We start from the raw sequence: 15419 nt of genomic DNA on the forward strand, positions 1-15419 counted from the left end.
AGTTATTCTGGCCCAAACCCAAAGGCAACTTCAAACTGCTGTATTTTGAGGCCAACCAGAGCAAGTGACAAGTGCTGACATACTGCGACAGCAATGTCAGTAGTAAAACATTTCAGTGGCTTTACATAGACCAAGGTTTTTCCTATTAGGAAGATTCCCAGTGCTCTGGTGAGAGGAGTAGCACATACTCATATTGATGAGAATCCAATATATCTGTTGCAGGCTTGGGATGTTTTCATACAAAGAAAACCTAATTCAGATTATTTTTAGAACTAATTTTTAAAATGCATGATTTATACTAATTTATCTGTCTCCAGCATCTGTGTAGTTATAGCTGGCTTTAAGAAATAAACAATAATAAACAGTTCTCAAAAATCCCACTACCCTCTGAAAATTATTTCTCTAATGTGTGAGAAGTTAATGTGTGAGAAGTTATTGTAGGAAGCAGCATTTGAATCAGATCTCAGGGGTGAGAGCAAGGCCATGGAATTCCAGGAGAGTGCAGCTGAAACCTTTCGGCGTTCATTTCTGGAACTGGAGAGCTCAGACCTGATGGGAAGGTGAGAGACAGGCTGTATTTTGGGTATCTGATTCAAAGACATAGCTATGTGCTTTTGGATGGCTGTGAGGACACAGAAAGAGTATCAAGTTGTTATACTTTCTCCTTTAAATGACAGCAAAAATTAATGTCAGTGATTGGAACACAATAATTAACATGTGGATATGTCTTGGAGTCATGATCTGTCTAATCCAGATCCTGCATCTAGCAGTGATTATTGCCAGAAACTTCAGAAAAAGGTTCAAGAAGTCCTGCATTACAGAGTGTGATCATAGAATCATAGAATGCCCTGAGTTGGAAGGGACACACAAGAATCATGAAGTCCAACTCCTGTCCCTGCACATGACAACCCCGCGGGTCACACCATGTGTCTGAGGGTGTTGTCCAGTCTCTTCTTGAACACTGTCAGGCTTGGGGCTGTGACACCTCCCTGGGGAGCCTGTTCCAGTGCTCCACCACCCTCTAGGGGAAGAACCTTTTCCTAATGTCCAACCTAAACCTCCCCTGGCACATGTTCTTGCCGTTCCCTTGGGTTCTGTCATTGGTCACTAAGAGAAGAGATCAGCACCTGCTCCTCCTCCTACCCTTGTGAGGAAGCTGTAGCCGCCATGAGGTCTCCCCTCAGTCTCCTCTTCTCCAGGCTGAACAAACAAAGGACTTTAGCTGCTCCTTATATGGCTTCCTCTCCAAACCCTTCACCAAGTTTGTGGTCCTCTTCTGGACACTCTCCAGTAACTTTATATCCTTTTTATCCCGTGGCACCAAGACCTGCACACAGAGCTCCAGGTGAGGCTGCACCAGTGCAGAGCAGAGCGGGACAATCACCTCCCTGCTTGGCTGGCAATGCTGTGCTGGATGCACACAGGACATGGTTGGCCCTCTTGGCTGGCAGGGACACTGTTGGCTCATGTTCAAATGAAAATCTGAAAAAGTTTTCTGCAGGGAGATCTCATCTAAATATCTATCTGAAAAAGGCTTCTGACCTTAAAATACGTGTCTCCCCTCTAACACATTGCATCACCGAACGTTTTATGTCAAGATATTCTCATTATCAATGGATCTTTTTAGAATTCAAGGACAAAGAGATGATTCGATCAAATAACATGATTTTTGTAACATAAGACATTACATTTTATGCAGTTACTGTTCTGTAACTGTGTTTGATGAAAGTATCCCCTCTACAAAGGTATTTGGCAGTGAACTGCAGACATGAAGCTGTGGAGCTGCTGCTTCTTCTCACAGTGGTTTGTTCTAGTATCTGATCATCTCTACTGATGTAAGTCTGGGCTTCCTTCATGTATTGAAGGTGCAAAGCTTCTGCCTCCAGCCAGTGGTTTCTGCTAAACTTTCCCCTGCTAGAGGAAAGAACCTTTTGGTATGCAGCTGTACCTTCTTATGGTGATTCTTCTGCTCTGGACTTGAGACCCTTTGTCCTTTTTTACAAAGAAAATCAACTGTGCTCTGCAGTCTCTCACAACAAAGGATTTTTCCAGCCCTCACAGTTGCATACTGATTTTCTCTTTTTCCTCTCCACTTTTTCATTGTTTCCTGAAGAAGTGTGGGCACCAATGCTAAATGTAATATTCTACTATCAGTCTTCCCAGTGCTGAATGGGCAGGTGTTACCATCCTCTTACTTACACGAGATAAGTCTCTGCTTATTCATGCAAAGATCTTGACTGTTTTTCATAACACATACTCATAGTAGGATCTCACATTGATATGCTCTGACACTAGAAAATCTAATTGCACCTGGAGTTACTCCTTTCCAGCTGATGCCCAGCCCACGGTTTTGTAGGAGTGACCTGTATTCTGCATTTGTGTTTATTCATGAACATCTAGTTACGTTACAACACATTTCACTTGAGTGGGCCCAGCTCACTTCACGACCCAAATCACTCCATACCACTGCCAGGTCCAAATACCCTCTCTGAGCCAGGCTCTCCATGTGGTTTGTATCAGCCAGTTATGGGATGGTAGGGGTGAAGCCTTGGGCTTAGCTTTGGACAGGGGCAAATCAGGACTGTGCTGAGACAGTTTCAGGCAGAGCTGGTTTCAGTCAGGCTTTGCTGCATCCATCACTCAGCAAAAATGAATCAGTGCAAATGTAAACATGTTGGTTTTTTATGCTCAAAAGTGTAGACAGCCTGCAGTCCACAAATCAAATATGTGGCTACCAATCTGCTAAAATTTGTGACCATAATCTACATTGAATGCAATGGGCATATGAAATCACACCTGCAAAATTGAAGATCTAATAAAGAAAGTGTTCCTTTTCTGTCAGTATGTCTATACAAGAGAGTTTTGCAGATATGGCACAGAGTCTTTAAAGTTTTAAAGGTGGGAATTGCCTGTATTTTCTTTCTGAATTTTCAAGCCTTGTTTTGCACTGGAGCAATCTCATATCTTCCAGAAATTTTCATCAACAGGGAAAGTTCCAGTATATTGCTGAAAAATCCCTCTGTGCATCAGCTCAGAATGCATCTACTGATGGATCGACATAACATGACTTCTGATATTTACACTCTCACCCCCTGGGACTGCAGCAGTAATTTTGGAGAGACAGAGAGTTATATCAGTAGAACTTTCCAGCTCAGGAATAAGCAGTGGTGAGGGAACACAGTAAATAATCTTCTAAAGTCTTTCTCCAAATGACATTTAAAAATGCCTTTGGGGCAGGGGAGAGAAGACAACACTTTTTCTTAATGTGCCTAAAACTAAATAACCTGCAGTACTTCATTTTAACCAAAGACAGGTGAAATGCTGTTTTACACACAACAGAAGATATTCCAAGACTGTGGGAAAGCAGGTTGAACACTGTAGTCATGTGGATGACACCTACACAAACATATGGCATTATATTCAACTGTTCCATGCTTGTTTCTAAGTTAACCTTTGTAACGTATTTAGCCATTGCTCTGAGTATGTTATGCTCTTTTGTAATATGTCTGCTTTTAAAAATGACAGTTAGCAAATGGTGAAGGTGAAAAAGTCAGGCCAAAGATCTGGAAGCTCATGCTAAATCTACAGGTGATCTCTTTATAGTCAGAGCGGAAAGAAACCCTTGAAACTTTTTGTAACATGGATCCCACTGGAAATGCAGAGAGCCATGGAAAACATCCTGTCCCTCCTGAACATTTTCCTTGTATTTTCCATGACAGGATAACTCTGCAGGCACTTACACCTGCCAAGCATCTCTGTCCCCAGCCCGCAAGCTACCTGTGCGTTGTCATTGCTGCAGAGTGCTCAGAGTACCTCTCCCAGAGGCCGTGGGGCTTTGTCTCCTGCCTGAAGACTTGCCTTGGTGCTTATCTCCTGCTTGGAGTTAAATGTGAGGCAGCTTAAAGCAGGCAGCTCAACATCACACCAATGTTTTCAGGAAACTCCAAAAGTCATGTCCAGGAATACAGCCAACTTCAGCTGCTGCTGGGTTCACTACTTAACAGTCTTGTGGTCAGGCTAATCCCCCGAGCTAAGGCTTGGCCTGAGCAAGGTGACAGTGCCAGGTACTGGGAGAATGTCCCATGTGCCAGGCGATGCAACATTCCAGATTAAGTGAAAAAATACTTTTCTCTGGCCTTGGGGAAGCTGAGTCCCTGCACAAAAACCGAAGAGTCACGGGACCAAGAGGGGCCTCCTGCAATGTGCAGCCAAGTACCCAGAGCACCAAACCTTAGATGTATAAAGGCATCTGAGGCACAGCCCTGGAAAAAGGCCAAGTTCAGGCATCTCTCTGGTAGGTGGTGGTGAACCCCAGCATTCTCAGCAGCACAGTGCCAGGGTTCCTCATACAATCTGCGGGGAGACAGTCCGTATATGCCCCTCAAGGGAAAAAATCTCTCTGAGTCTGTCCACTGATTGCAGAGCAAACACAAGTACTCTGCAAGAGCCCAGGCCCCCATAGCCCAGCTGACACCTACACTGTGCCCGTGGTTGTGGGACTGAGTCCTGCACTGTATGCCTTGGTTCAGCTGGCACAGGAGCTCTGTTGCAGAGCAGAGGAGAGCCCTATGGTCTGTTTTCTAACATCTATTCATCTCTTGCTCAAAGGTAAGAGACCATTAATGACTAAATCTTGCTCACATCACATCAAAGATTTCTGGGACTACTCAGTCTACTACTATCTATGTATGCATTTGTCTATAAAGGTATCTTAGCTTTCCTTTGCAACGCTTAGTGATTGTCACCTATTAGCCTAATGGACAAGACGCTGATGTTGACATCTACAATAAATGTATATGATTTCAGTTCTATTCCACCCTGCCTTTTTATTTTAGCAGTAGCATTCAATATACACAATTGCATAACACAATCCTTTTTACATGTCTCCAAACAGAATTCTCTACACTATATATTTCAAGGTCCCTTTTTTCAGTGTACTAAGCAATAAAAAAAAGGAAGAAATGTAGCTTATTTTTTCCCCACAGATGAAATCCTAGTGTGATAACAAGAATAGTTGTGCAGCCTGTTTGCCTTGGAGGCAGCCGTCAGCGCAGCGGTGCTGGCCAGGACACATACTGCTGCTCATTTCTACAGCAGCCCGGAGACACGTGCTGCACCACAGGGAACACCGCCAAGGGCAGGTGAGACGAACTTGTGTGAGATGAACAATATTCATCACGCTCACTCAGTGTAAAAGAAGCTGAACAGTGGGAATATCCCTGTCTGCCGAGGGAAGCTGTACTCACTGGGCTCTGTCCTGCAGCTGGTACAGAGCTGCACACACACAACCATTCCTGCCTCCACATCTCCTGATGCATGTGGTTTTTCTTTGACTTCTTGGTGCCCTCAATATGGCACTTAGGTGATGCACTGGCAGGAGATGTCACCGTCTAGTCCTTCTTCAGAGGTGACTGTCACTGGGACCCCATTGCTGATCTCAGGCACTGCGACACTCCAGCCCTGTCCCCCATACGCTCGCTGAAAACGTGTCTTCCCAGAGGATATCTGAGACAGCAGGAGGGACTGCAGATGTGTGCTTGCATGCATGCAGGTGTGTGTATCCCTGTGCAGGAACACAAACATGAGACTATCTTTCCATATAAATCCCTGAATAAACTAGACACATAGCAAACTCCAAGACCCTGTTACTTTGACTCTCCAGTTTTAATTGTGCTATTGCCTATTTAGATGCTAAGCACTGCAGGACTGGAACATCTTCTGCAAAATGTCTAGCACTCTGTTGGCATAACTGTGGAATAATAAACATGTTAATGTCCTAAATTCTAAAGAGATTGTCATATGGATATCAAATATTAACTAGAATGAATACATTAAGTCAGCCAAGTGCTTTCTGTTTTTACACACCTAGTTCAATCCAGACAACATATTTTTGTTCTTTTTTCTGTATAATTTAATTAAACACAACAAGCTAATGTTACTTAAACAGATTTTATTGCACTGGCAAACAAGAAGATAAAAATTGATTTTCAAGTAAGGCTACCCTTTATGATTTGTGATGGCTAAAACCAAATCAAGGCAATTATACATTGAATCTGCTATCTCTGCAATTATAAAGCTGGCACATAGCTGGTTTGATGGACATTTAGCATAGCCAGAATTTTGTTATGGGTAATAAATCATTCCTCTTAACAGGCTGCAGAAGCAGTAAGATCCCTTAAACAAACTTAATTGTTATTACATTGATCATAGTTGCCATTATTATTGTGATGCCTATATATCGCATTATTGGATGTGTCTGTGTTAATGGAGCCATGCCACTTTGCCCTGGGGGTAATGTAAACAAACGAAACAAAAGTGTTACTGACAGACGTCTTAAAATACAAGCAGGAAGAAGGTAGGGGAGGCTACGGATGTGTATCTGAGGGCAGGAGAGCTGCTGGGATACTCTGATGGGCATCTCCAGGTGAGGGTGCAGCGAGGGACTGAGCCATCAGGTGATGCCTGAGGTTGGCCACATGGGCAAGAGGGACCTGGATCTGCCAGAGGGACAGGTTACTGGAAAGTAACCGCCAGCATGTAAATATGTGTCAAGAAACTCGGTGGTCACTTCTTCTTCCGTGTGAGCAACCTGGTATCTGCCCTCTCTCTAGGTTGACTGTGACCTCCCTTAGAATTTTGGTCAAAAATTTAGTCTTGATGCTACTTCTGAAGATCATTTGTGAATTGGGGTGTGTCCTCCCATTTTACAGTAACTTTATAGATTGGCATTTGGTTTCATCATACCACCGAAATGAAAGAGGAATCTTCTGAATGTGCTGAGAAGTTTGTCTCTGAAGGGAGATTCAGCTTTTTGACTCCCAAAGAGAGGACAGGTTCCCTCCTACTCAAACAGGCCAGGTCTCAGCCATGCCACTGCTAATGAGGGTTACAGATTCTTCATTTGCTCCCTCTTAGTGAAAACTTTGTCCAGCCTTGCCAAATTTCTTGATAGGTATCTATAAAATTTCATTTGTTAAATATTTCTGTTCCCTCATGGAAGTAGAAAAATTCTTCCATTTCTGGCGTGATCAAAACTTTCATATATGAACCTTGCACCTGGTGATCTACAATGAATTATAAAGTCTTTGCTCCATTACGTTCTTACTAGAAATTTTGGGACAGTATCTGTGGAGAGTAACCAATGAACCAATCAAAGAAAATTTTAAAAAAATGATGATTGATCTGAGGAAATTGCCTTTGCAGTATCTGTCCAGCAGTAGCTGCCGCATTGCACTGCTTAACATCTCTGTGGGCCCTGTGTGAATCCTGTAGCTACCTTGCTGGTGTTGGACCTGCCTGATTTCAAGAACTTCATGAGGAAGGTGTAGGCTTCTCATCCCTTCAACTATGCAGGAAAGGTAATTTAGAAACATCTAATAGTATTATCTCTCCTATTCAAGCAATTTGAGAATGAAAATGGTTAACTCAGAGACAAGGTGATTAATTCAGAGAAAAGCATGCCTACTTCCCAGTCAGTTTGCAATTATTTCAGTTTATTCCAAAGTTACTTCGCCATAGGTCTGGCCACTGCACATGCACAGCAGCCACACAGGATCTATAGAAGTGCCGTTCCAGACTGCCTCTACCAAGAACAAATATTCACATGTTTAGAGCAAATGCTGCAAATACATTTCTAGCACAGAGTACTCATCCAAGAGTGTCACAGTCTCTGGATGTCAGAATCGTTATTCACTAATGTATTATTTTTTTTTTCCTGATGAAACAAAGTTTCATGGAAAAATGCAGACACCCTGAGTCCAAAATATATCATCTGGCACACTTTGGTACTGACAGATTGAAGCTATGGCTCTAATAAACTCTGCCTAGATCCCTACTAGATTGCCTTGGATGGTCAATGTGATGCTTTCAGGGTCTACTCCTGAAACATAACCCCAGTAAGAACAAGCACCCCCAGACAACTGATGGAACCAGAACTGGGTGGCTGTGGTGCTAAGACCAAGCAGTACAGAGATCCTCACATTGTCCTCACACCAGATATTAGAGCTCCCAACCTCCCTGTTGTGGAAATTAAAGCCAAACCCTAACAAGAGGTCAAAAAATGAAGTTACTGTGACTTAGCAACTCATCTGAGAATGGTATGACCATTGTTTCTTGCAAAGAACATGATCCTTAACTAAGAGTAGATCCTTTAGTTTGAAGTGGAAAATAAATTATGGATCACAGAAAATGAAATTTTGGCTGATTGTGAAAGAGGAATTAAAAATGCATGGAATTTAGAAGAGGGACAGGTTTCCACTGGTTCCTTTGCTGATCTTCAAGAACAGCATGAAAACATTCTGATTTGTGTTTTGTTCTGTCCCTTGCATGAGTGAAGGCTGCAATAACGCTGGAGTCTGTTACTCATCACTGCTTTTCACACAGCTCCTAATGCATTGCCAAATCCCTCAAGCCAACCACCCCATCTGGAGGTTGCCATCGTCACAAGAGCCACTCCTGACCCAAACTCTGCTTTCTTCCTCTGAATGAAGTATAAAATCAAGGCCATCAAAGTCAGTTGCTTACTACAGATATCAAGAATATAAACAAAATTAGAAAATAAATTCATCTTTACTTGATGCTTGGCACACAAGCTAATTATGCATCTCTTTGAGGACAAGAGGTAAATAAAGAGATCTTTTATTTTTAATGGACATTTAAAAGCTCTTCAAGAGGAGTATTAGAATGCCTGGAGCTATTTTTTTGGTTTAAAATTTTGAAATATTTATGTGTAACTAACATAATTCTTATCCAACCATGACTTACAAACATACTCTAATTGCGGGTGGTGGTGGTGGTGTGTGTTTCAAAACAAGGGCATGCAACTACCTCAGATCTTCCCAGGGAAGCATGTTCTTCCACCCCCCCAAACCAAAATTTGCAGTATTTGTCACAGCAGTGGCTGTGAGAAAGCCACTGAGGACAGGAGGAGAAGACAAGAGGTTCCCTGCACTTTCTTCCTTGTGTCTTGCAGGGACTGAAGCAGGGCAGCCCATGCTGTCTGGGAGCAGAGCCGGGGCTCTGCAGCAGTCTAACATTTGCTGCCAGTTTGGCTGCAAAGCTGTTGAGAGACTCTTCTAGTCTGTCCCCAGCTGTGGCTGCCCCAGGACACCTGCATTCACTGGTGAAAACCTGTAGCTAATGACAGGATAGCAGTATTTTGTGTCTTACCTAAATGAACCCTTTTGAGTATAAGGACACTGATTTGCATTGGATGCTGTTGTGACCTGTAGAGTGAAACACTGAAGGTGCAGCCAGGTTCAGAACTCAAAAGCAGTGACATGTCTCTAGAGTTGCCCGGCACTAGTTACTGCTCCAAAAGGAGAGATGGAGAGGTCAGGCAGTACCACCAGGTAGCTTTTCCCCCTGTCCCAGCACTGCCTTTGCCAGCAGCTCTGTGAAACATCCCTATTTCAGCTGTATCATGGCGCAAGCTGCCTGTGCTGCCCATAGTTTCCCATTTGCTTGCCTCCCTATCCCCCATCGCCTCCAGAGTCAGTGAGTTATTTCCATCCGGATTAGTCTGGCATTGCTAGACCTATTGCAAATAAGACAGGAACCTACAGCAGGCAATTTCCTTCAGTTCACAAACCCTGACCCCTTCCTTGGGCAAACTGACTATGAGTGAGTGCCCTGCAGGTCCCATAGCAGTCACTTTATAGACCCTTCTTTATAATTCTTGCAAGTAAAGGAGGACCTCTTGATCCCTACTGCTGTTTTCCTGTTGTTAGTAGTCTCCAGTACCAAAGCTCATGTATTTCTACTTTAAAAGCAGTTTAGAAAGCCCTAAATGATGACAAAGAGTCTTCTTCATTTTTTCCTCCCAAGTAAACAATGTTTTGTCTGTTTTGCAAGAAAATGTTTTTAATTCATATCCCTAAACCGTTCAGGGTTTGATGAGTACAAAACAGATGTTTTCCAGGATACAGAATTAAAATATTGAGTTGTTCTGACTGCTCTGGTGTCCATCAAGAGCAAAGACTCAACTTGCTCAATACAGGAAACCTAGCCAAGCTGTAATAGTGATGAGAGAGGAGTGGCACTTTTCTAAGGACTATTATTGGGCCAAATGTTGGGAAAGTAGTAGCCCTGAAAGCCAGAAGGTCAGTCTTGCTGATGAGTCCTGGCTTCTTACCACTGTGCCACCACCAGGCACAAACAATAGATATATTTCTCCTTAACTCATTCTCATAGTTGTGAAAATAAACCATTTTCAGCTCAGCCTGATAGAAGCACTTGAAATGTTAGCCCAAATATCTATTTTAGAGACAAACGTGGGAAGTGCTAGTCAACTTATAACTAGTGCAGCCAATTTTTCCTTTAACACAAGAGGTCATTAGCATTTGGACAAGGTAAGCTACATCACACTGGGTGCTGTATTGTCCATTCACAGGACAGAAGTGTTACTCTGAAAAATACACACAAGCACACACATATCTCAGAGATTTGAATGGGAAGAAAAGGTTTTCATTGTCCATCCTAAATTTTGCAGGATGCAGCTCTGTGCGTTTACATGTCTGGAAGGTGTGTATTGTATATTCGTTCAAAAGTAACCCATACTCAGGTATGGAGACAAACATGCACACTGGTTACTGCTGACATGGCTTTCCTCATGTTGGTGGACACAAAGTGCTGGGACACCATTTAGTACTGCAGTGCTGTTCCAACTGTTCAGGGCATTTGTGTGACTGCCCCATTCCCAGCTGATCTGATTGTGTCTACCTGCTGGGATCTGTCCTGAGCAGTTTTCCCCCATGACAAAGACTGCATCACAAGGCAATGCTGCAAGTCTGGAAACCCTTCCATGCCCATGTAGAGCACAGGACAGGCTACCCCAGCACAACCCTTACCTGTTCCCACCTTTGGGGTCCTCAGCCTAGAAAGGATCCCTTCCCCTCACATGCTATGTAGATCTGTAGTCCTAATTTGAAATTTCAGAGGCAGAACTTGTGAACCAGATTCTGCTTTTCAGCTGTTTGGGCAAGCTGTACTGGCAGAAAGGCATTAACCGTTTCCAGGGCCTCAGTGCAGCTTGGCTTTGACAGTCCTCAGCAAAAACACATCCGCTCTGGGTGTACTAGAGATATGAAAGTGGATTTTTTTTTTTCTCCCTCTTTATGTCCAAAAGAATTTACCCTCCAGAATTTGTCACTTTGGGGTGTTCTCCTTTAGATGGCACTGTTATCACTGTCAAGAGGGACTGCAGCCAGCCACTTTGCTGAACAGGGCTGAAACTGGGCGAGAACTGTCATTACTACGTGACTAACATGCCAGATAGGGTCAGGAATAACCAGCTGATAGTGAGCCGTTCATGATATTTGCTCTAAAAAGTCTTCATGGTATCATCTTCATGGTATCACTCCAGCTCCCCTCAGTCAGTTGTTCACTTTGGAGTATCCCTCACAGCACAAAGGTTGTATTGACACGATGAACATCCAATGTAAGGGACAAACTCAATCTGCTCCTCTTCAGAATAAGTTTGACATGGTCCCCAAAGTCAGCAGGGGTCATGTGTGCATATCTGAAGGCCTTATCTAATTAATCTGCTAATTAAATAATAATTAGAAGCCACGCTGTCCACAGGCATTGCAATCATTATTTTTTATAACTAGCTAAATGCTTGTGTCAGAACCATTGGGTTTTGTTCTGTTTTGTTTTTTTTTCCCACTGCATCAGTCATCATGTGCTTCTATTGCTGAGGCTTTTCCCCAAGATAGCAAATTAGTTTAGCTGTCATTTAATGGGTCTGTATTAAGTACTGCTACATGTTGTGTACTCCTCAATGCCTATTAAATGAATCTTGCCTATTAAGAGCATTTTGAACTGAGAAAGAGAGATGATTCCAGGATACTATTCAGCAGTGGTCTGGAACAGCCAGAAAACAAATCCAATCAAGCCTAAAGAAAACGGTTGTGCAACCTTAAGGTTGTTACAGCAAGTGCTTAAAATTGGAAACCACTCAAAGAAACTGCTGGTGTGGGCTAACAATCTTTACTATATATTGACAGTCTCTTCAGCTAAACATGCCTGTTGGGCCACTTGCATTGGTGCTTTCCCCAACTTTGGAGAGAAAACAGTAACACTATGAGCAAGATGAGAGAGCCACAGCCATGGCGACGCTCCTGCCTGTATGCAGAACATTGGTCTTTGGGTTGCTTTTAAGACTCAGTCCAGTCCTCACTGCTTGGGAGCTCATTTTCTAACAGAATTCAGCTCCAGTTCAGAGAGAAATCTATGTTTTGGATATTATTTTGTTGTGATGTAAGGAGAGGGAGTCATACTGAAATCAGTCTATGGGTGACTGTCAGCCCAAAGAGGTTCCCTAGCACCAAAGTAGGATTGGTCCCTCTGTTAAGCAAAGCAGAATCACCAGTTGCACAAATCAACCCCAAACTTCTCTGCAATAAGGCCCCACCTTGTTCCTGAATTAGTATTATTCCCTTGTCAAACTACACTTCTACTCAGACCTCAACCATTTTGCCTGCAGGCTTCTCAGAAACAAACACACACAATGATTATTATTTTTATAATGGGAAAAGTTTCTTTTGCCGAGCTGCCCTAACCCAAAGCCAGCCAATGCAATTTTGCTAAAGCTTTCAGACAGTAATGTAATATCAGAAAATGTCAAGAGATTGTATTTTTGAATGACACTCAAAAACTTGGAAGTCTGTGTCTATGTTGCAAGATAACACACTGCGCAATTACACAATTGCCCAAGTAATCCCAGATCATCCCACTACAAGTAGGCTCTCAAGAACTAAATTGAAAAGTGCAGCAGCCTTAGGCCTCCTTCAAGGCCTTAGTCAAGACAGGCAGGTACCTCAAGCAGAAATTTAGATCTTTGGTGCTGTAAATAGTCTTCCAAACTGTTCACCTGCCTCCATTCACTAAAAGTTGAGTCTAAAGTAACTGTACTTCTCATGTAGATAACACCTCTGAGTGCCTAATGGATAAGTGTTGGGCTGATGTTGATTGAGTAGCTCATCATCCAGCAAAGCCAGGGATGTCTTTGTCTGGGAGAGGTTCATGTTACATATCTCCCTGTAGCTAGCAGCATGACACAAATGTCTTGGACTGCACTGAATGATGATGTGCATATATATATATATAATACATAGTCCGGGGCAACAAGGCAAGTCCAGAAGGGACTGACACGCAGGCTGAACACAGGTGAGTCCAGCATTGGATGGGAAAAGATCTACATATAATACTGCACAGGCCTGAAGGCATTTAAATTCCACAGGTGTATTATTTTTTTACCTCCAAGCACTCAGAGGAGTATTAGTGCAAACTCCCAGCTGGTCTGAGTGAAGAGGAGCTGGGAACATGAGGCACAGCTGTGTCCAGCCAGGACTTGAAGAGGACTATTAAATAAAGTCCCTTGAGGTGTTCAATTTAGGGGGCATTCTCAGGACAGATCTAATGTGCACGAACATGTAGAGTCATTTCAGAGCTCAGCTGCAGCAGCTGTTCTCATTTAAAACATATCCAGAGGATATGAAGGAGATATGCCGAAGCCTCCAGAATTCCTTCATCAATTTGTGAATTAGGCATGAGAAGAAAAATCTCTCCCCAGTGGACAACGAATATAGACAAAGCTGAGCAGACACTGCTCTGTCCTTTTTTTTGTTTCTCTCTGCTTTAATCAAGGACACTCCACAGTCAGCTCAAAAAAAAAAAAAAGAAAAAAAGAAAAAAAAAAACTTTACAAATGCCCATCAAGCCCAGAAATGTCAAGACTACAGAAAAACTAGAGGGGGAAAATCCCCTGGGAAGTTACTTAAAATATTTAGTACTTTTAAAAAGTTCCTTGTTTTTTTCAGTTCAGTCATGTTCCTCCCAGCAAGATCAGTTCCTACTTTGGAAAAAGTGTGAGACACAGTATTTGTTCAAAGATAACCTTTCCCACTAAAAAAGACAAAAAACCAAACAGCAAAAGAATAAAGTTTTCCAGAATTTGTAAAGACTGTTTCAGCTGAGTTCTGTTTTTTTTGGTTTCTTTTCTCCCATTTAATACTGAAAGTTTATTCTTGTCTCTTCCAAAAGAAGGCAAACAGGCAACTAAGATTATTATCCAAACCCTGAGTCCTACTGCTGGCCATCATCTGCCTGTTTCACAAAGTAGTTAGGGCACCAGCTTAACCTGGAATAGTACAAAATGCGTGGGCATCAGGGGAGCCAGGTCTGGATCTCAGACCTTGGCTAGATTTCCCAGATCGTTAAATGGTTTTTGAAACAAGCAATACCTACAAGTCCTTCATCGTTACTGTGGTCATCTTTTAAACTTTACTCATTTTGTCTCAGGTTTAGTGAATAATTAAGCTTCTCTAATACTGACATTTTCTTTATGTTCTTTATACCTGCTGAACGTAACCTCCTAAATGCTGAGATAATGTTATTCTAACATCTTCAGGAATTGGGACCTCTGTAACAGGGACCTCTCTGCCTGATCTGTGGTGAACAGGAACAGTAGATAAGTGCTGCAAGAAAGAAAATCTTCTCCTTCATCCAACACCTTTGGCTAACTAAATGCATGGGTGGTTTTTATATTTGTTCACAAGCATCAGTATCTCAGTTACACTTCTCATTCCAGCTGTAGCAGTCAGAGATTGAGGCTTCTAAGTTTCTGCATCTGCTTTCCCTGTAAAAAAACATCCTGAAATACCTTCATGCTTGTGACAAATGCTTCAGTCACAATTCTTTCTCTTCCAAGTTCCTGAGCTTTGATTTTCAAAGTACTTACATGCTTTTCTTGCAAGAACAAACTTTCAACGACTGTGGAATAAATTTGGGCAAGTGACTGGTGTAAAGGCGAAGTATCTTTCCAATAGTGAAAAGTACACATTGCACTTACCTGTCTGAAAAAGTGCTGTGTTGTTATAGCAAAGACATCAAAGCCACAGATGGCCCTTTTAAGCTCATCTTGAATACTGCTTAATTGCCGGGACTGCTCATCACACTTTTCCTTCAGTTTCTGAACGAATTGTTTTTCAGCGTCTCTACTCTCTCCTGGTTTGGGGGAGAATCCATTCTTTGGGGTGCTTGGCCTTTGCTTGGGATGTCCTACAAAGAAGAGACAAGAAGAAAAGATTATCAGGGTCAGTTACTTCATATGTATGGGCATGACCTTGATGTGTTTCTAAAGACTTCGGGACTCAGGTCTACAAAAGAAAAAAAAGTCTGTAGCATTCACTCAGATCTGTAATGACTTTCAAAAAAAGCAAGAGCACAGCAACTTGTGCTTCCCTAGGCACCAAAGCTCAATGCTTTGTACAGTCATCTCACCTCAGGCTCCGAGCCTGAAGGTCTGCTGTGAGTTGAGGAGAGCTCTCCTACGAGTGTCTTGCTGAGGACTGAGGTTGTTAAAGGAAGGTTTCATCTCACATGTTAGGCATCTGCCTGCACCTTGATGTGTGATGACG

The 15419-nt window shown here is 42.6% G+C and overlaps 1 protein-coding gene across 1 annotated transcript in view; it reads right to left on the reverse strand.

Annotated features, from left to right (window-relative positions):
- The window catches only part of MTUS2 (microtubule associated scaffold protein 2), a gene marked incomplete at both ends in the record, with an annotated part of 188305 nt that overhangs the window by 35722 nt on the left and 137164 nt on the right, over window positions 1–15419 (reverse strand). The window contains one exon of the mRNA XM_080363539.1: window positions 14852–15060. Within this exon, the coding sequence (XP_080219665.1) occupies window positions 14852–15060 (209 nt within the window). The remainder of the gene's footprint in view (window positions 1–14851; window positions 15061–15419) is intronic.

The sequence above is a fragment of the Nesoenas mayeri genome (genome assembly GCF_963082525.1).
Source record: "Nesoenas mayeri genome assembly, chromosome: 1".
Taxonomy (NCBI): Eukaryota; Metazoa; Chordata; class Aves; order Columbiformes; family Columbidae; genus Nesoenas; species Nesoenas mayeri.